Raw genomic sequence first — 22650 nt, forward strand, 5'->3', positions numbered from 1 at the left:
TCAACAGGGTCCAGAGGGGCCACTGCAGCAGCTGTACCGCAACAGGGGCTCTGCTTTCTGGGGAAAGGAGGGTGAAACTCACTGAACCAACATGGGAGGTTTTATGGCAGGGATGTAGAGCAGAACGAGGTGACCTTCTGACCTTGGCTGAGGACTCCACACTCCATCCATCCATCCATCCATCCATCTATCTATCTATCAATCTGAGGATCTGTGATAAGTGAAAGGAATAAAATAACAGGAGCAGAAACTTCAACCTTACACTAGAGGGCGCTGGTGGTTCAGCTGTGGCTTTTAACTACAGTGTGTTGCATTTCTCACAAATTAAACTTTTGAGCCAGGGAACAGCATTAACCCGGACACAAAAACATGTTTTAAGATTAATGGAAAGTGCACATCCTTTACCCATATGTCCCCATTTTGTGTTCTTATTTTGTTTGGACATATTCTTAGATCAACAGGCCTCTTTAACTTCTGCACTAAAGCTAAATATTAATAGAAGTCTTTGAAACAGCATTAAAATTATGCGTCACTAAAACTGCCCCTTCAATCCTCTGAGCAGTGCAGGTCACATCCTGCATAGATAAATGAGACATCTCCAAACACGCGTTTTTCATATTAAAGATGACCATACAAAGTGAACATGTGGATTTAATAAACCTTTATTTAAATCAAAGAGCAGATAAAAACATTAAGGCAAGACGAGCAGCGAGCGTTGAGCTGCAAAATGGAACGTCAGAATTTAACTCTACAAGGCTTGATCCGTTAATAAAAAAATAGAAAATTATAAAGCCAGAGAAAACAACAGAACACAATGTGAGAAAGAGCATGTGTGCGTTTGTCTGTTTCTTTTCTTTGTACAGTATGACTGCATTCAAGAGATTTGTTACGTGTTTGTGTGCATGCATGCAAGGTAGATGTGTGATTTAATCTGTATGTGTGTAATCATGAGTGAACAATTGCTTACAGGACACATTTTCATTCATTTTTCTCTCTAGTGCAATAAAAATTGTGTTTTTTCCCTTTTTCCTTTCTTTCACATCAGCTGACACAAACTGATGTAAAAATGTTGCCGTGCATTCCTTCAATCAATCTCTCCGATTTAGGTTTAGAGGTTTGTGACATATTTCTTGTCGATTAGTATACAGTTGCAGTCACATAAGCAGCACAGTGGGGTAGACAGCGGCACCAATTAGCATCTTGCAGAACTGCTGACAGGATTTCTTTGTCTTTTCTACGAGAGGATTTGGGACGTGAACGCAGCAATGTATCAAGATTTCTAAAATGGTTTGAATGACTGCAACTGTTTATGAACGACTGCAAATGTTCATCTGTGGTATAAAATGGTTGTTGAGGAAGTATTCCTGTAAGTAAAAACTCATTCAAGATCTTCATATTTGCCACCTGTTTTACACCTACTTCAACTTGCTAAACCACCAGTTACAAGTTCAGCTGTGTCTTTGATTTTTAATGGACTCCTTCTCACTAAAAATGCAATATACGGAGAGACAACGAATAAGTCTGGCTGCCTCTTTAATTTGCATGAAAGCGCAAAAAGATTAAATGCTTCTTTACAACTAACTTATCACTTGTGCTAAGTTCTAAACTCATCTGGATTCAAGTGAATATATAGCTTCTAATTAAAAGTCCTTAAAATGGCTTACAGATAAATCAAAAATTTTACTGATTAGTTTTGTGCAGTAAATACGTTCATTTAGAAGCTTTTGTACATATATAGGTGTATTCCTAAAGCTACAAAAAAACTGGACTGCTCTGAGTGTCTTTCTGTACAAAAAGATCAATGAGAAATGTCTGCGCAAGAAAAGTTCTACATTTTGTCAAAGCACACGTAGGATGAACAGAAAGTGTTATTACAACTGGTTAACAACTAACCAAAACTGGAGAACATGGCTTTAAATGGTTTTACTCGTATGTATGGACTTCAAAAGACTTTAGAGTGTGTAAGTATGCATCTGCAACTTTGTAGCTTTGACTGTGGAGATCATCTTACCTCAAGCACATGCACAAAAGAGAGGAGTTATAACTGTCTACATTTTTAATCTAAAGCACACAGTCATCAGATTTTCACCTTCTTGTGTGTAAAAACAGCCATGAGGGTGGTGATGTTTCTAGTTGGTGGCTTTGAAAAGTTCAAAACGACCCCAATACTTAAAATATAACAGACAAGATAAAAATCAGTAGAGACAGATACTGAACATTTGACTTTCAAACATGTTTGAGATTGTGTGCACTTGTGTATGTGTGTTTATGTGTGTGTGGTGTAAGAAGCTGCCTGCAACAGGCAGCTTGGTGTCACTCCTGGAGAGCCCAACCTCCAGAAACCTCACCTACACACCACAACACCTCATTGGATAAACAGGACTACAAGCTGACTGGCTGTTACAGCAGAGTGTTATCATCTAGTAATGTTTTCACTCCCTACGTTCAAAGCTTGTTAAACTACAGTCTCCAGCACATACAGAAATCAATCGAACCATCTTTGATTTGTTTTTGCAAACACAGTTTCTTTGAATGTTTGCTCTTTAGCAAAATAGCAAGAAGCACAGATACATGCGTAAAATGTGTGTGTGTGTGTGTGTGTGTGTGTGTGTTTTCCCCCCATCCATCTCTATCTCTCTGTTTGCATCTGCAGGCCCATCTGTCCATCCATCCATCCGTGTATTTGTGTGTTTATCTGTCGGTCTTCTTGGCCCACGCCAGGTCATCTGATCGCGGCTTCTGCCCTGTAAGTCGTTGGACCAATTGCTCCATCCTTCTCCAAAAGCCCAGCTGGTCCAGCGGATAGTTACACCAACCTGGGATGTGAGGAAACATGGAAAAAGAGAGAAAATGGAGCGGAGAAAGTGGAAGAAGAGAGTCCAGAAGGTGGAGAAAGGAGGAAAAGATTAGAGAGGAAGAAGTAAAAAAGTAAGACAAAGGAACAAACAGAATAAAAAAACATAAGAGGGATTGTACATATTATTGCTTCTAAGTGTAGATGAAGCAAACAACAAAAGTAATCAGTAAGCAAAGTAAGAAATAACAAGACTAAGAGTCTACATCCGCGCTACTGGCTTTGTGAGGCTGTACTTGCTACACTGTGCACGATAGTCCTTTGAGGGAAATGCTAACATCGGAATGCTAACATCCTGCTGTTTAGCAGGTAATGTTCACCATGTTTGCATGATGTATGCATCTTAGTTTAGCGTGTTAACATGCTAACATTTGCTAATTAGCACTAAACACAAAGTACAGCTGAGGCTGATGGGAATGTCATTTGTTTTGCAGGTATTTGGTCATAAGCCAAAGTAACTGACAAAATGAAATTTTAGTTAAAAAGTCAGGGGATCACCAAATTCTTTAGAAAACAGCAAATTTCACGTAAATCCATTTAAATAGTTGTCAAGATATTTCATTCAAAACCAAAAATATGTCAGGGGATCACCAACATCTTTAGGCTTCGTGTGCTTGTGGTTCATTGGTTCATGCGTTTCCTTATATATAGATATTTTAAAACTGGTTACTTATTACTGATGTCTTTTCTTCAACACACCTTGCCTACAAATATGAGAAATATATTATTCACTCTCCTGCCCAGTTAGTAAAAGTAAAAGTGTGCATCCTGGTCATAGTTATAAAATCCCAGCGCTCCACGGAGCGTCTCTCCTGTCGGGCTGCTGACCGCGCTGTCAGCCAAACACTCAGTCACACTGGACGGCAGTATGGAATAACCTGAAGGATGACACTGATGACACTGATGTACAAGCCTAAGCGTTTTAGACAGATCAGTCCATAGTCTCAGAGCCCTGAAGGGATTTTGCAACTGTATTTAGATATTTGTTTTGTCTGTGGCCCCGCCCACTGCTCCAGCAGCACCCACAGGGCGAACACTGGCTCGTATTGACCTGTTTCCAAACATCCTTTCTCCAGCTCTTCCAACCTCTGTCTTTCTCTCTCTTTTCCCTCCAAACATCCCAGACTCCTTTTCCTAGCCTCTTTTACTTTTTCATCTCTTTGCTTCACCTCAAATTTCACTCTTCTGTCCTCAACTTCCTTCTCCCTCTATTGTCTTCTTTCTTTCCCTCTTTATCTTTTATCTGCACCCCGATCCTCAGTTCTTCTATCTACATCCAACCTCCTGTCTCACTCTCATCATCAAATACAGACGAGATTTCAGAGGGGTGGAGGGAATGAGCGATTCAGGAGATGTCCTTAGCCCCTACTATCTCACAGGAACACACGTGCACTTGCACACACACACACACACACACACACACACACATTTCCAGATTCTTTGTTCTTTTACACTTTACAGAACTTAAATAGCTTTGAATCTACTGTATGTTTAAGGTAAATACATTAATGTACGTATGGCAGCAGGCTAAAGTACATTTACATGCATGCATGCATGATTGTACAATAGTCTCTGTACATACATACTGCTCCGACACACACACGTTACACACATGTACAAGCCTCACTGAGACATTAAAAGATAAAAGGCCTTTTTACTATTATTACCAAAGAAAATACATACATACACACAATCTGTACATTTGTATGTATGTGAGTGTATATGTGTGTACAAATGCAGTTTTACTTTTTAAGTCAACACAGTCAATAACACCAGCACACAAAGCAGAAATAAAAAAGATGTCAGACGCACAAGCACATGCACACACACACACACACACACACACACAGGCAAGAAGCAAATAGAGACATCCACATGGGCTGTGTGTACTTAGACTACCCTTGTCTGATGCTCACACACTACCACCCATGATGTGTTTGCATAGGGTGCATGCTATAGCTGCGGGGGTATGTGTGTGTGTGTGTGTGTCCCTCCAGTGACCCTCTCTCTGCTGGAAGACAGTAAAGTAGCCAGAGGTTTTGTTTTATTTCACTTTCTCTTTTCCTCCGTCTCTCCTTCTTCGTCTTCTCTCTCACTCTGTTTCTCCTTCTTTCGCCACACATTCCTCCTTTTTTTTGTTGCTCCAAACTGCTGCTTCCTACCCACCCTCTCCTCGCCCTCCCGCTCTCTCCCTCTCCTGTCCTCCATCCCCCCTCTGCCTGTGAAGTCCTATTTGTTAGAACAGACAGCAGGTTAGCATTAAATATACATGGGGATTGTCAGCCGGTGGCGAACACAAAGGCAGCTAGGCGAGCCCCAGTGGAATCCAAGCCCGGCCCAGGCAGCCAGGCTGGGGGAGTGGGGGGCCGCCGCCGTCCCCTGTGGGCTCCCGACCGCCACCAACCCACCTCCTACCACACACACACACAAACACACACACACACACGTTAGAAACCGAAGAGGTCAAAAAGACTAGTACACACACAGATGCTCGAGTATGCAGATGTACACGTGTGTGCGCGTGTACAAACACACACTTTCTCTGTGCCACCCCCCTCAACTTGCTCACACACACATCTGTCGTCCGCAGGGGCGCAGGGTGACGTACAAGCTGAATCCCCCTTGTGTATCCTCCCTCTTTTCTCTCCCTCCCTCTCTCCCTCTCACCCAGATGCACACAGAATACCGAATGTGGATCTGTTACGGAGGCCTCGTGTCTCTAAAAGACACACACGCACGCAAACAGAACATTTGCTTTTAGTTATTTATAAGAAGCCAACAGACAGACAGACAGACAGACAGAAAGACAGACAGACGCTGCCGCCATTTTGTCCCAATCTGCTGAGAATTGTAAGTGAAATTATTCTGGAGTCATCAGCTTCAATTATGGCAATCTAAAATCACGTCCTCTCTGCTTTTTATTTTGCCATCTAATAAATGCCAAAATTGCCCCAAAAATATGATCTAGCTAACTGTGAACAAGCCTACACTTTTGCAGGTTTGAGCTTAAGGATGTGCAGCTCAAAAAGTAGTGTCCATCCAGCCTTCCTGATTCTTTGGGGTTTTTCACCCCAATTCATTTGTTTTTAATTTAAATGTATACTTGTTTTTGGTAGTTTTTTACTTCTCTTTATATGTAATTGTGTTTGACTTTACACTAAAAAACTTTGAATGCATAGCAAGAAACCTTTAACCACTACTGTAATGTAGTTAATAGCTCTAGTATGTAAGACCATATACATACACTATTTACTACAAATGATAACACCAGCTCTTACCTGTAGTAATGCAGTAGTATGTCTCATGTGGTGAGACATGGTGGATGCGATGGTGTTTCCGTGGCAACACCACATGCCAGTCCTGGAGCAGCGTGACCCAGCGCGGGAGGCCAAAGTAGGAGTGGCTCCACTTGTGAATCTGATTGGTCAGTGTCACGAAAACCGCCAGGGCGAAGATGTAGCAGTCCCAGGGATAGGACCCCGCCAAGGCCTCTAAAAGGTGACAGGAGACAGATAGACATTTATACAGAGAGAACGAAAGAAAGAAAAAGTTAATAGAATAATTAATCAAACTGTTTAGTGTAATGAAGAGGGGCCAGTACGAAGGCGTAGTACTCCCACAGAGAGGATGCTGTCAGGAGCCTCAGAGAGATGAAGAGACTGAGGGGGAGGATGAGGAATGGGGGGAAAAGAAGAGGAGACGGAGGGAGATGGGGAAGAGTGGCAGCAGAGGAGAGGACAAAGACAGTACGATGATGAGGAGAGAGCGTAAAATAGTCTATAATATAACATAACATAAAATCAGCAAGACAGTAAGCAGTGACAGTCTTCCAAAAATCACAGACTGTTTGCCAAAATCAGAGAGGCCAAGTGGAGATCAGTCATCTGACATCAATGTTTTTCACAGTTGTTTATCACGGTGCTATCACCTCAGCACCGCAGGCATCAAGATGAAAATTTTGTCAGTCTGGGGTGAGACACTTCACCCCACTACGCCTGTGTGCCATCACACAAGAAAATCAGTCTCTACAAATTCTGTCTGTTCTTTATTGAGCAAGTAAAAGTCCTACTGATGTTCAAATGTAACTATGAATCATCACCCCCCTCACCTTTTAATATTTAAACAATGGCGCTCTCATACTCATACACATCATTGCTACAAAGGTGCCCTGAGAGAAGCAGGCCTTAGTGTGAGACATCCTATTACAAGAGAAAACCTTTATTTCTAATGTAGTCTATTTTACACTGGGATAATGAAGTTGGAAATGCCACAAAGATGGTGGTAGCATGGAGACGCAGCTTGACAGGTCCTAATTTCCTATTATACCAAGGAGGCCGTTCATCTTATAAAACATACTTGACAGACGTCTTATCAAATTTTAACCGTTCTGCATAACTTGATTGCATCTGCTTGTCCAGAGCAATCATTGCTGATCACCTGTGCCCAGTAAATACTTACACCGAAAGTTTCTACCATAACGTGCTGGGCTATTATGCACTCTGTTCCTCTGTTCTGCACAATGGATGGGATATGTAGACAGACCACCAGAGCGACAGAGCGGAGATCCACCGCCCTGTTTCGAAAGATACCTGGTTTCCTGCTCATGATGCTCCTGCTCTCTGAGGCTCTTCAACTAAATCCAGGAAAAGTTACTCGCCACAGTATCGCAAGCCTTTTGCGTAAGTAAGTCTGAGGGGTTACTGGTTTTGTATGTGTGAAAAATGGCATTAAAAGTGAAGCCGTTGGGTTCAAAGCGGTTAACACTCTAGAATATGCTGGGGTAAAAATAACCTTGTCCCAACAAATTCATTATAATCTGTGTATACAGACCCCTTTCAGCAAATGACACATTTTATGATCAACTGACAGAAATCCTGAAAGAGTGCAGTCACAACAAAGAATTCATTCTTATGGGTTATTTCAACTTGAATTGGGAGGATTCACGGAGGAAGTTAAAGAGAAAAAAATAAAAATAATTACAGACAAATATCACCTAGATCAGTTAATAAAAGGCCCAACAAGGATTGCAGAAGGATGGCTGATGGCTGATGGCTGATGATTTGGAGTATGGCTGTAAAACATTTTCTTGAAGAATTAACTCGTGGTGTGGTGGCTTGGATGTCTTCATATTTATCTAATAGGTTGCAGTGTGTTAAAGTTAATGATGCACTGTACGGCAACATGAAGTGTACAATGGGTGTAACTCAAGGATCGGTATTAGGCCCCTATTATTTGGTCTATATATTTAATGGTCATCTGTAACAGTGTCAAAGGATGTAAATGTATGCCAGTGACACTGTTATATACACACATGCAAACATAGCTGAGCTAGCGGCTGAGAAGCTAACAACCGCTATGGAAAGGATCACACAGTGGCTAGATTAATCATGTCTTAGTTTGAACATTAGAAAGACAAAAGGTGTGTACTTTTCCAAAAACCCATGTACAGCCCCCTAATGTTTACATTCTCATCAAGGGTGAAATGATTGATATATCGGTAGTTACTGAATTTAGACATCTTAGCGTAATAATGGATCCAAATCTTAATTTTAAGAAACACGTCTAAAAATGGCAAAAACCATTGAATACAACTTTCAGACAAATTAGAAACTGTCTTTCTATGAATGCAGCCGAGATATTTATGCATGTTGTGATCCTTTACCACATCTTATTGTATTACATGTTGGTGGCATTAAACCACTAGAGTCCTTGTACAATGAAACTTAATACATAATTGGCTATAAAAAGCCATTCAATAATCACTGTAGGATACTGGAGAAACATCATCTTCTGAGCTTTGAGAATTTTAGATTATATTCAAATATGTGTCTTGTGTATAAGATTTTAAATGGCTTTAAAGCAAAATAAAATAAAAAAAATCTGCTAAAAGCAACTCAACTCGGTCACCACTGACTGCATTTTATTGGTTTTGCTTTGTATACAAATATTCTTGCTTTTAATTTGTCTAACAGACACTTGTTGGTGACATGGTGTGTGTATGTGTCTGTGTGTGTGTGTGTGTGTGTGTGTGTGTGTGTGTGTGTGGATGTTTCATTTGTGACCTGCAGGGGACTGCAGATGAAAATAAGCTAACTCTGGTACAATACATAAAAAGGTAACCTTTATGTTTAATACTGTACATGGACCCTTACAAATAAAATACATAAATAAATTAATATTTTAGTAAGAAACCATCCTGTTTTATGATCTGCTTCCAATCGCATTTCCAGCAGTTCAAGAGCCATAATCCCTGTCATTCTTTTTGAAGGCTTTTACTGTGAAACATCTGCAGGAAGAGTAAAGTTTCGTTAACAGCAGAAGCGACACCTAGGCATTATTTGAACACTTTTATTAGAGAATTTACCATACGTTTGTGATTAGGCAAATTAGCTAACAAGGTGAAAAAGTCATCTTTCATTTATATGTGATGTTAATGGTCACACAAGCTGCTTCAAACTGAGCAAAAGGGCACCCCGCTGCAAGCTGTTTATATTGTTTTCATGATGGCAGCAGGAGCCACAGTTAACACTTCAATTAACCGTCTGGTGAGTGATGCCTGGTTGAACAGACATACAGTGTAAAATATTTACACACTGAAAAAAACTGTAAACCTGAACAGGGATGAAATGCTTTTATTTTGCTGACGTATACACATTATTGACAGTGGTGGAAAGTACATTTACTCAAGTACTGTACTGAAGTACAAATTTGAGGTACTGGTTTCTTACTCGAGTTCTTCTATTTACTTTATACTTCTACTCCACTACATTTTATTGGGAAATATTTCACTCCACTGCATTTAGTTGACACCTGTGGTTACTAGTTCCTTTACAAATTAAGATTTTACATACAAAACATAAGATGAGCTTATAAAATATGATGCATTGTTATAGATTAAACTACCCAACAGAATATAAAGTAGTTAAAATTAACGCCACCTCGACCAACTACAACAGTAAAATGCTGTTTACACATTTATGCATCAGTAATAATAATAATAATAATCCAGTGATATGATAAATAACAGTCACAGGGAGCATTTTTGTGCCGAGTGTGACCGAAAGTAGCAAGTATAAAGTTAGCATGACCTATAGAGTCACAACGGCCACATTTATGGGAAATACCCCAGGTTGAAATATAGTGGAATTTACCTTTAAGTATATTTTGCTACTGTTATGTACATACTTTCACTTCAGTAAAATTTTGAATGCAGGACTTGCAATGGGGTATTTTATTGCTTATTTTACTTAAGCAAAGGACGTGATTAGTTCACCCACCACCCACCATTTATTGCATGGTTGGACAAACTGACATTCATTCTTGCTACTTCTCATCTACAGTGAACTAGCTCAGAATGTGCCTGCCAGGCTAGACTGAAAGGGAGCCAAATATTGACAACTGTCTTTTTTTCAATTTTCAAACGTTGCAAAAATGTGAACTAAAAGCATCATTGTCAGCTGCGCATAAGTGTTTAATTAGGTTTCCTAAATGCAGAATTAAGCTTATAGCTATAGAAAGAGTACTTGAAGAAGAGACTGGTTTTAAGGGAAGAGGTTGATTTTCATAGTGTTAGTGTTGATATGAGCTGACAGGTGACAAACATGTCAGGACTCACACATAGGAGCAGCTGAGTGCAACAATTCTCAAAATAATATTATGCATCAGTTGTCATTTGAAGAGAATTTGGATTCAGATGTAATTGAGCCACCAACACCTGCTTAGTGAATTGGAGTGTGGTTTCCATCTATCTTTTGTGTCTTCTGCCTAAAACCAGAAGTCTACGGCCTGTCTGTCACACCGCTAACTATTGTTATTCACTCGAGTCTTTCTGTCGGTATGACTTACAGCTGTCCTCTCTCTGTCTGCCTCCATCCCTTGTTCTCTCTTTGGTTAAAACAGCGACCTCTTGAACACAGTTCAAGTGCAGACATGACAGCTGGAGATGTCACCTCACAGCTTTCAGCTTTTCCCATCTACCTCTGTCTTGGTCTTTGTCTGGTGACCGCCTGACACTGTGAGGAGCTTGACATGACAGGTTTAGATGTCATCTTACTGCTACATGACCCTCTGCCACCCCCACCCCCCACGCTCTCTCGCTCCCCCTCTTCTCCATCCGCTCTCACCCTCTGTCTCAAACTCTTAGCGGTGACCTCTTAAAGTGCAGACATGACAGGTGTGGATGTCACTGCGTCTCTCCCTGTCTGTCTCGTGACCTCTTGACTCCCTGCGGCTTGTGACATGACAGGTGTGGATGTCACCTACAAGTGAACCTCTCTAGTGCTCTCTCCCCTCTAATCTTCCCTCCCTCACCCCCTATTCGCTAGTCCCTGCTGTGGACAAGCAGTTGACCTCTGCAAGTTTCCCCTTTGCTCCTCATTTCTCCATTTCTTGACGTATAAAATTCCTTACATTCTTTCCAATTGTATCAGAATTCTCAGTCTGCATTCTGTAATCTTCCTTTATGTTCATGTTGACTGTGTTTATATGAAGAATTCCACTTTTAACTCTGATTTCCCTGATTTTCATATGCTTAACTTCTGTTTGGACAAAGTCTTATTATGACCTGATGATGTCGCTAGATGAAATGTCAGGGGATCAATAAATTCATTAGCTTGTATTCTCTGGAAACCATGAATGTCTGTAATGAATTTCACTGCAATCCTTCAAATAGTTGTTGTTCCTTCTGGACCAAGCCACTAGCATGGCTAAAAATACAAATTAAAATACAGTTTTAGAATTGTTACAAGACAAAGCCCTGCCTTCACCACATAGTGGCATCCCCAGAAAGAGAGTTTATCAGTGCAATATATTGAAATTATAATTATAACATATACAGAGATAATTCTGGCCAAGAAGATGGTGCTGTTAAATTATCCTATCAGCATCTGGTGCCAACAAAAAACATGGGTAGTGTTTAATATTGCTGTTTGACATTTTCATGCAAAGATCATCATTTCTTTCCACTGTAACATGGTATCACTTGGCTAAAGAGGTAAGATGGTGGCCTATTTACATCTTTTAATTCCTTTTTGTTAGCAGACTATTCTGCCAGGTTTATTCATGACAGCATACAAAGCATATCAAAGATGTTTCTGAGCAGCTCAACCCCATAAAAGCTGCAGCTAACCTAGCTAACTGATGTTAACTCCCCTCTCATTCCTCTGTACACGTCAGTGACCTTTCGGCTCAAGTTGAAGTGCAGACATGACAGGTGGAGATGTCACCTCCTCATTGACCGGTTGCTCTGTTTCTCCTGCTGATCTTCCTCCTCCAGTTCCTCCCAACCTGCCCTGCACTCGTAAGGTCAGTGCACATGATTACCAGAAAGCTGCCCCATGCTTCCCTATAATCAGTGGACACACTTCAGCCAGAGCCTGTGCTACCTTTGGCGTCCTGCAACACTAAGTCACTGCTACAGTTTGTTAGACCCTGTAAAGTTGACCTTCTGAAGTTCTTGCATTCACATTACAGCTTTATGCAATGTGAGTGTAGGCATGTTGGCAGTATTCATGGGTGGGAAGCCGGTGAGGGATCACTAATGTTGCACCACTTGTGAGTCCCACTGCTGTGTTGGGGCATCTGTGCAGAGGGGCTGACATCTCAGGGGATAGCTCGAACCTCTGCAGGAGTTACGCCCCCAAGCGTCTCACTCACAGATGATAACAATATGAATGAGATTTATTTTTTTCACACAGGATACCATGAAAATGGTCACAACAGTGGTACAAATGGTACAACAGTAGGTTTCACTCCTCTTCCATCTCTCTTCCATCTGAAATGTTTGTATGTGTCATATCCATGTGCGTGTTTCCAGTTTTTTTCAAGTACATGCATGTGCTTAACTGGTGTATGTGTATGGTGTGCTTTCTGCGCTACATAGCCAATGGAGGAAATTCAATTCTGTGTGTGCTACCTGGTGTGTATGTGAGGAACTTGTAGGCCATGTGAGCCAGTGGTAGGATGGGGATCATACAGTTGTCACCATTGGTTTCAATGAAGTCGTGGCGAGTGATGGCGGTTGGATCGATGTGGTGCTCCCTGAATGGACGAATGAATGCCTGCATACACACAGACAGAGAGAGAGAGAGAGAGAGAGAAATTAATCATTTCTAATTCCCTCCACCCTCTAAAGCAGCAGCCTTATGTGAATGGAGACTTATTGAAATGGACAGGACTGAAACGTTAGTCCTACTTTCAGTAAAAGACTCAAAATTGTTTAAGTGCACCAGTCTACAGGCTGAAGCAGAAAAGACTGTATAACTACTGAAAAAAACACCTAATTAATTCTGCCACAGCGACAATAGACAGTTATATTTTTTTATTTTATACGTCTTATACCTTATATATGGGCTTTGGTTGAAATGAGAAATTCTATTGAAATCAACATTCAACAGAAGCAGAATTTAAACTTGAAGGCCAAATACAATCATTTTAATAAACAGGAAACAGCAAAGTCTCCTCAGTTTCTGGCTTTCAGTTCTCTCAGTTAAACATACACACATGCAGTTTTTGTTAAATGGAACAGAGCACAAAAACAAGGGTAGATTTGACTTAATTCACATTCACTTTAAATCAAAACACAAAACAGACACTAGAAAGCCTTGTTTACAGTCTTTACGCAAATGCAGATCAAATGCACACACACACACACACACACACACACATACATACACACACCCACCACGACTCAGTGGTGCCAAGCATCATGTGCAACCCCAAAGCTCATATCCTGCATCCTAATAAACCACAGAACAGCAGTGGGCTCACGGAAACACACTCATAAGCATAAATGACCCATGGACGCCCCACACAAACTCAAAAATGTAAGCTTCAAACACACACACACACACACTCACAAACTCCACCTGCACTGTGCAGAGGCAGACACCTGTCTGTGAGAGCATGGGGGTCTCAAATGAAAGACTGAATCTGAATCTCAGAAGCACAAAAGAGGACAAAAAGAAACACGCACACACATGCACACACAGGATAAAGGTAATTTATTTCCCTCTGTGGAAGAAGCAAAAAAGGACGGTTTGCATCTGTATTTCCACAGTGTGCGCCTGTGCGTGTGTAGCCATGGAAGCATCAGCATGAAAACTCATTATTGTCGCGTTAGCTGTTCGAACCAATCACGCACGCCTATCAGCAGACATTGTTGGTAGGTGCCACTGCAAACACAGAAACTATCTTCACAATTATGTACCCATCTCCGTTCTCGTCCCTCCTCCCACCTCTCCTCTCCCATCAACCCCTCCTCTCACTGCAGCCCTCAGCCAGATGAAAGCCAGGCTAAGCCGCGGACGTCGTGCAGAGCGGGGCGGCATTGGCGCTCCCAGTTAACGGTGGGCCACCGGACGCTGCGTGTCCTCTAATCCCACACCGTTTAATGGCCCGCCTCACACGTCGTCCATTAATCACCAGCTCACATCGCCCATCGCCCCAGCAACCAACGCTGTCCCACTGGTTGGACGGACACGCCCTTCCACCCCCTTCTTTTTTTTTGTCCTCCCGACCTTTATACTGTATTTTCATCTCACTTTTTGTTGGTTTCTCTCTCTCTCTCTCTCTCTCTCTCTGGCCAAATCTATCTATGCTTTCTTCATACAATCACTCCCCCTTTTCCATTCTGCCCTTTAAGCAGAAACTGACTTAAGTCATTCATTTACTCTACTTTGATGCTCTAATCAGCCTCATTAAAGAGTAGCCTTAAAAGAGACATGTTTGTTAGAGATGTAACAAAGAAGATAGAGGGAAATTTACACAAGGAGAAAAGTACTGATATACTAAAAAGTACTACACTGAAAGCACATCTGGCAAATTTCAATGTGAATCGAGCATCACTGGGAACTAATGAGCGTGACTTGTCCTCAAAGTGGTGTCATTAGAGGACTGCTAAATCCTTGTTGAGTCAATTAAAGCTCAACGACATGATGACGACAAAAAAAAAAAAAAAAAACACAGCCCAAAGCCTCGCTAAGGAATAGTTCTACACACTACTGGGAGAATGTAGTGTACTTTTTAAGATAGTGTTGCAGCTTTAGAACTGGGGAGTGAAAAGGCTTTTGTGGATTCAAATCAAAGCAAATCAGTGTTATATAATTTCTAATGAAGAACATTAACACAGTAACATTCTCTGGTTCCAGCTTCTCAAATAAGAGGATGCTTTCTATCATTGTAAACTGAATATCTTTGGGTCTTTGGGACATTTGGATATGACACATTGGGCTCTGGGAAGTTGAGAAGGGCACTTTTTCAATATCTTTTATGTTTCATCGATTAATTGAAAAAATAATCAGCACATTAATCGATAATGAAAATAAACGTTAGTTGCGGCCCTAATGTCAATACATTGTATGTTGTACATTTTCAGTGACTTGTTCAAGAGAACTTCTCAAGGGACAGGCAATAGTTTTGTTTACGGTGAACTGTTTTGTAAGTTTTAAGCACATTTCTGAAATTTTGCCAAAATAAAAGGAGCATCAGTGCATGTTTCCATTAACTAACTTTATGCAAATATATTCAAGAGGACATGAGAAGATTACATAATTAAGTGAGGACCAGTAACTCTGATACATAATGGCATTTTATTCCCAATTAATATGGTATTAGTGGGCTTTTTTTAAGTTTTTAGTGCGGTGTGTCATGAAACATTGGGGAGGTATGTACACCGCTGACACTGCCACACATTTTTCCAGCCAAAATTGAACCTACCTTAGCCATGTGTAAAAAGTTGTGGGTTTTTTTATTTGTTTTGTTTTTCTGTTGTTGTTTTTTAGTGATATTTTGGCTTGTTTTTTCACGTCTTATGTTTCCACTCACACTTCTTTATGTGCAAATTGAAAAGGCTCATAAAAAGATCTTTTGGTGACCTTGGTAGCAAAAATTTCCCTAAGATCCTGCAGACCATACTGGCCAAACTGAGCTGATGACTTTGACAGATAGAGAATGCATTTTCCAGTGGCAGCTGTTACTGCTCCGTGGCCTTCATGGCAGGAAATGTTATTTATGATACGTTGACAGCAGACTCTTATCACTGTTATGTTTCCCCTTATGATGAAGTTATGGAGGGCAGGAGTCCATATGTGCGGACAACATGTGGTGTGTCCGCATGAATGTTTCTACATGGTGTCACTGGTACAATCTGACCAACGTCTTCAAAGAGGTCTTCACAAATAACAACAACAGGAAATAAAGTGAGGACGTACACATGTACACACACAGTAAATACTGTACATACACAACATAAAAATGACAGAACAAACAAATAAAGAGCCACAATGGCTTCAAATGTTTCGTCTACCTTTATAACTGCAACCACTATTAGCCTCAGGTGTTCTCCATCATGCTCATCTTTGATATTCAAACTAACCTTAACTGGGAGCACAGGCCTGCTTTATTCTCAGTCTCAAAACACACACAGACACAAAAACACAACTGTGGTGTATGCCTTATATTTTTTTTGTCTCTGTACACACACACACTTTATTTTCCACTAGCCTTTTGTCATCTCTCTGTTCTCTGCAAAGGTCCATTCTTCTCTTCCAGTTAAAGTCTTTATAAGAAGTCTCCAACAGTGCCCGACACACCATGCAAATCTATGACTGCCGCCGTGCCTTTGGTCCCACTAACTACCCCAAACCCCAATAAATGCCACATCATAAATAAACATCAAACCACATAGTACCTTCAGCAAACACAAAAAGTAACACAGGGCTCGGAAATTCATTGTTTAGAGTCTACTGATGGTACAATGCATGTACAAAAATGTGTTATCTAAATAACACAATGTAGCAACAAAATAATCCTCCTTCAGAAAATACACTAGGTTCAGAGTTACACACAGTGATGTGGCACAATGACAGAATAATAGACTGAGAGAAAATATTATATTAAAGCCCAATCAACACCAAATCAAAAAAGACTATTAGAATTCATCACACTAAACAGATCAATCAATAATGTGCTATCCAGTGCCACTTAGTGTCAGACTGCATAGCAGTAATGGGACTTATCTCAAAGCTGTGATAACAAACAGTGTCTTGTGTGGAAATATGAATTATTATGCTAGTTTATTAAATGAAAAATTGCCATTTCAGAGGCTAACAAATAAAACTATGTAAATAAATTGAATGTTGCCACTCACTATTAAGCTGTTAACAGGGACTGTGTTTTGTGCCGTTGCAACTAATTTACAAAATGCTTTTAATTTGATTCAGTCAGCGCTAATTTGAAATCCCTATTGAAAATGTCTCCTCCTTTAAATACCTTTAAGTTCCTGCTGGATTACGGTTTGTCATTAAAGGGTCATGTTGACAGAGAAAGAAACTAAACTAACTTCTTTAACAATCCAATCACCAATCCATGGTATTCTTTAATTTTTAAGATTATGCTTCAGCACCTTCCATTGTATCTTCCTCTATATTTACTTTCATCACGTGTCAAATTACAGCCAGCACTCCTCCAGCTGTTCATAAATCCATTATTAAATTTTTTTGTATAGTCCTTCCTAAATTCTTAGAAACTTCTAGCTCGTTTCAAACTAGTGATTTATTAAATCGAGTTGCACCATTAAAACTTAAGAAATGTCTTAAACCAATAAAGACTTAAATTTTAGTAATATGAAAAAGGGTTGCTAGGAAATATCTGTAGCACATCACAACACAATCAAAAACAATGTAAACAGCAAGTCACTGTAGCATAACTGTAACATAACGTCCAAACCTAACGGCCAATCCTTTGTAAAAGCATCATACATTCAGAAATATGTGTATTTTAGAGTTAGTAGTATTTATGCAGTTTGGAATGAGCGGGAAATATTATGCTAACCTAGCTGATGTTATTTGGTCATTTAGTCTGATGCTATTGGTATAACGTTTTGTTATTTGAGGTTTGTTGTTTTATTTTTGTAAAATGTCATTTAAAATCTTGTTTGAGTTTCCATCAATAAACAGTTGGTGGGTGTAAATATTTAGTAACAACCAATGTAAGAACGTGTTTGTGTGGTGGAACTTTTAATTTTGTGATCCGTAAATCTCCACTTAGTAAACACTTAACACACTCCCTGCAGCTGTCTCTACCGAAGGTTAATACAGAGCTTAGTAAAAGAGCTGTCATGTGGGCAGCTCCATCTGCTTGGGATGAACTACAAAAATTGATATTACAGAAATTAGTCACTTTAAATGATTTTTAAACATAAAGTAATGGGCAGTGTGTCTAAGTGCAGAATTATATCCAACTGAGATAGAAACATTGTCCATTTAATGAATTATGTGGATCAGTGTGCAGCCTTTACTTCTGACAACTAGTAAGGCATTTACAAACTGGATTCTGTATATAGATACCAATGAGTTTGATTAAAACACTGCAGATGTATAATAATAATAAAACAGGCATTATAATAGAAAAGGTTTCAGTCGTAGTCATCTGGACACTGTTTTCAGAATCAAGACGTTTCGGCTCCCATCCGGAAGTCATTCTCAATTGTGAAAAAATGGGATGGGAACTAGAAATTTAAGCTACTCTGTGTTACATAAGCCCTGCCCTCAGGAAGGAATATACCTGAGTATCTGTTGATTAGCTAGTTTCACCTGAAACTGACCTAATTGTTTCCATGATGGCCCAGTAATCAGTAATCAGGCCTATTGTTAGGCCCAGTAATCAGTAATCAGGCCTAACAAAAGGCCTGATTACTGATTACTGGGCAACAGTGTCCAGATCACTACGACTGAAACCTTTTCTACGATAGAACACTCCTGGACGAATGAGGGACTACACCGTCAGGCATAATAATGACAACACACACATAACATAAAAGACTATTAACCCTTTTATGATCATATAGTACATGTGGACATAAAAAGCATTTTCTTTCGAGGTTTTAGTAGTATGAGAGGTTCATGTGACGGATAATATCCATTTTAATTAAACAGTGAATAACAACATTATTAAATCACACATTGATAAAATAACTATCATTATAATAAGGATGCTTCAGGTCTCAAAACACACATGAGCTTTAACATTTACACTAATTAACTATCAATGAATATTTCATAAATAGAAGAGATATAAGATGAAATACATACACACACACACACCGAAGTCTCATCCCATCAATCAAAACAAAGTTAACATGGACCAATCTACAAGCTGCACCTGATCACACTGATTTTAGTTGGCTGAAATGAGAATAACCTTCACTCTAATTGGCTGTGGGAAACGTGGCAAAATGTGTGTGTGCATTAATGTAGGCGACGTGTTTTAATGTCAGAATTAAGTGTATGTGCATCCATCTTTATGCATGCATAAAGATGGATGCATACATACACTGCACTGTATGGTGACATGATGTGGAGGTTCAAGGTGAGGCCATTCACAGCATGTGTCCGTGTGTGTGTGTTTGTGTGGCTGTGTGTGTCATGTGTGTATTGGGGACCATGGACATTACTGTCTACAGGCCCCTGTGAAACAGTGACATTTAGTTTCCAGGTCATTATGGCAGTCCTGAGGCTCGGGGGAATAAGGTGCAACCACCATAATGATATGGTGACGCAGCCTCAGGAGAGAGGGGCCACTGAGCTGGAGGGGCCACTGGTACGGTACAGTATCTTCTCTGTAGTCCATAATTCACTGGCTCACAAAAATGTTCACTATATACTTACATATTCTTCCAAGGCCTTGACTTGTCGGTTGACTACAAGCTTTTATTTTGACAAAACCTCCAACAGTAAAAATATTCCATTTAGCTGCCAGACATTGTCACTGTTTGCATGAAAAGTAAAGCAAACACCAAACTGATGTCCTCAAGCAAGAGACTTAAACACACAGTAATTCAGCAAGTGGTGAAAATAACATTTGAAATCAAATTTGATACCCAAGATGGTTTTACAGGCGGTTGTGAGGCTTCCTGGAGAAGCGGGTTTCCCAAAATGTTGAACTATTCTTTCAAAAACATTAAAAGATTCTTTAGAACATGGCAGTTGGTTGAATGTAACCTTTCCCTTCATACCTTTCTTAAATCTTCTGTTTATCTGCCTCATTTCAATATTCATGCTTTTCTTTCAAATGTGTTTTGCTTACACTGCACTACAAATTTTTATGTTATGGTTTTGTTTTAATGTTTTTTATTTGCCATTTTCTAGTTTTTGTCTTGTATTTTTGTTTTAATTTCTGCTATTTGTAAAGCGCACTGTAACATTATCTGATAAGAAGTAGATATATTACTACTACTACTACTACTACTATATTTGTAGTATTAGTGTTTTTATTACTGTGGAGAGATAGGTCATCTCCTTTTTTGTGTGGTGGCTACCAAATTCATTTGCACAGCCAAATGGTTTATAAGATTCAATGTTTATTGATAAACCTTAAATTTAAGCGGCAAAACACATAATAGCAGCTGGATGAACTGGCTGTAATTGATGAGGATATATTTAGTGAAATAATCCTGACCCAGGGAACTCAAATAGAAGTTTGTCAACAAAATGCTAGGGTCTCCCACTACATCGTCAAATAGACAAGCCCTTAAAATCTGATTTTCAGTGAGTACAGAGAAACTTTCCACTTTCAGCAGATGAATGTGCAAACAGCCTTCTAGTGTCAAACTCTGCACATACATCATTCTGCACAGTGAAGTTCAAACATCCAACTGTTGGAACAAGTAGAAAAACATATTTTTGAGTGGAGGGGGTCTTAAAAAAATTAAAAAAACTAAAATTCAGACTGAATGTAGCACCAACACATGAGCGACTGTTACATTGGCCCACAATTGTGTACCTCATTTCTAGGGCTTTTGTCAATGTGCCAATTCCGTTGTGGTTGAATAGTTTCAGGGGAAAGAGAGGAAAATTAGGCTTTACTTTGTACAGTAGTTAAGAAGGCAAATTACTAGAAGTTGTTTAATTCAGCCCGACTGTCTATGTATGTGTGTGTGTATATATATATGTATGTGTGCTCACCTTGCCAATAACAGGGATGTCCACAGATCCCCAGGTATCTGCCCCCCAGTGTACCATCCCCGATGCAAAGTCTGCCGTCACTATTCCTAGGACTGGCGCACAAACACAGAAAGTGACAGAAGAAAACGGAATAACATGTTAGATTAGACGTGCAAGCAAACACCAAAACACAATTTTACAAAAGTGTTAGAACAACCTCATGTGGATCGTTTTCTAACAATCATTAAAGATGATTTATTTAAAAAAAAAAAACAGTCTCATGGTAACTGATAGGTAGTTTTAAGGTGATATCTTTACAGAGGAAAGTTTTATCTTTATCCTTGGTAATTTCCCAACGGTCACAGCCTTTCTGACTGCCAGCTCACCGATGCCAAGGATGATCTTGTAGATGTGAACGGTGGAGAAGTGCAGGAGGAGGAAGGAGAAGTTGATGATGAAAAGGAAGAGACACAGAATCACACACATCCACTCCTGGAGCCGCTTACCTGAAGATGAACAAGGACACAAACGACAAGAAAAACACACTTTATTTATCTTAGCATCATCAAGTACAGATTATATTGTTTGGTACTGTGCATTGGTTATGATCGAGGACAGGAGAGGAGAGGAAGCTGGTACGAAGTTGAGGGTGTCTCGGCTCTGATGTGTTGTATTAATGAACTGGGTGAGGTCCCTGCAACCACTGGGAGAACAACTCACTCCGTATCGAGGGTCAAAGGACCATTCAACCACAATGACTGTGTGTGTGTTCCCAGGGCGTTAATATGTAATCAGTCAGATGAAGACAAGTGTAGTCCAGGCTGCGGGGTCACAACCTCTCATATGTGAAACACCAATGCTGACGCAGCACCAAGCCCACATGGACACACACACATAGGCTGTTTCAGGTGGGAGGTAGGCCTCAGCAGGGATGAGGCCGAACTCATAGGTCAGCAGTATTAAGTAAAGGACAGAGGGAGAGGGACTAACTAAAACTGCTCATACTCTAAACTTGCAGATCAGCAATATTATGAGAGTGTGGTGAGAGGGTCAAACTCAAAACCCTGAAGATTAGACATACTGAATTATTGAAAACACACACACACACTATAGCTCATCTAATATGGCAGAGCACCATATCCTACCGCAGGGTTTTCTATTACTTTAGTCTTCCATGAGCTTACATTTCTTTGAATTGTCCCTTTGTTTGCTTCTTTTCTTTGTTCTGACTTGTCTGACCTGTCAGCCCAAGCAGGAAATTTGATAACAGAATATCTCACCCACTTACAGAAATAAACTATAAAACGTACAAATATAAACCATCACTGTTCTGTTTTTAAATCAATGTCTTTTGTTCTTTGTCTCACCCCCTGTCACCGTTCTCTTATTCCTTCTTTCTTTGCCAGTCAAATGTGCTTTTAAAACTTTAATGTGTTCAGATCCTAATGTATCACACAGCATTAGCACCCTATAAGATATTCATGACAGTTTTTTAATAAAGCACACAGGCCTGTGAGTGTGTGCGCCTATAGACCAGTGTGACTATGAATATGCTATCAGCCTCTCATAAGGTATGGACTGAAGTGGTCATGGGAGATTTAAAATATGTGATTATGGATATTTTACGAATGATCAAATGTGACCCTTCACCTTCTAAAAATAGATGCTATCAAAGTTGTGGAGAGACAGATGGCTAATTCAAGTATAGACAGAAGTTCAGATTCTAAATGAGTTTGACTTTGCAAGTCAGAGATGTTTTGAAAAATTGTTTCTGCTACTGATTGTAATTGGACAAGGCAAATAATCAAATATTTTTGTTTAAGACTTGTGCTGTGATGCCCTACACCAGTTAGTTTA

General features: G+C 39.9%; 1 protein-coding gene across 2 annotated transcripts in view; it reads right to left on the reverse strand.

Moving 5' to 3' along the window:
* Positions 1 to 646: 646 nt before the first annotated feature.
* Positions 647 to 22650, reverse strand: part of si:ch211-212o1.2 (uncharacterized protein LOC492735 homolog) — a 38731-nt gene continuing 16727 nt past the window's right edge. For both annotated transcript variants that reach the window (XM_044193728.1, XM_044193729.1), the window contains exons 2-6: positions 21180 to 21299; positions 20815 to 20906; positions 12768 to 12912; positions 6133 to 6345; positions 647 to 2816 (exon numbers count right to left, since the gene is read on the reverse strand). In XM_044193728.1, coding sequence (XP_044049663.1) covers positions 2692 to 2816; positions 6133 to 6345; positions 12768 to 12912; positions 20815 to 20906; positions 21180 to 21299 — 695 coding nt within the window. In that variant the 3' untranslated portion in view covers positions 647 to 2691. The remainder of the gene's footprint in view (positions 2817 to 6132; positions 6346 to 12767; positions 12913 to 20814; positions 20907 to 21179; positions 21300 to 22650) is intronic.

The sequence above is a fragment of the Siniperca chuatsi genome, linkage group LG4 (genome assembly GCF_020085105.1).
Source record: "Siniperca chuatsi isolate FFG_IHB_CAS linkage group LG4, ASM2008510v1, whole genome shotgun sequence".
In the NCBI taxonomy this organism is placed as follows: Eukaryota; Metazoa; Chordata; class Actinopteri; order Centrarchiformes; family Sinipercidae; genus Siniperca; species Siniperca chuatsi.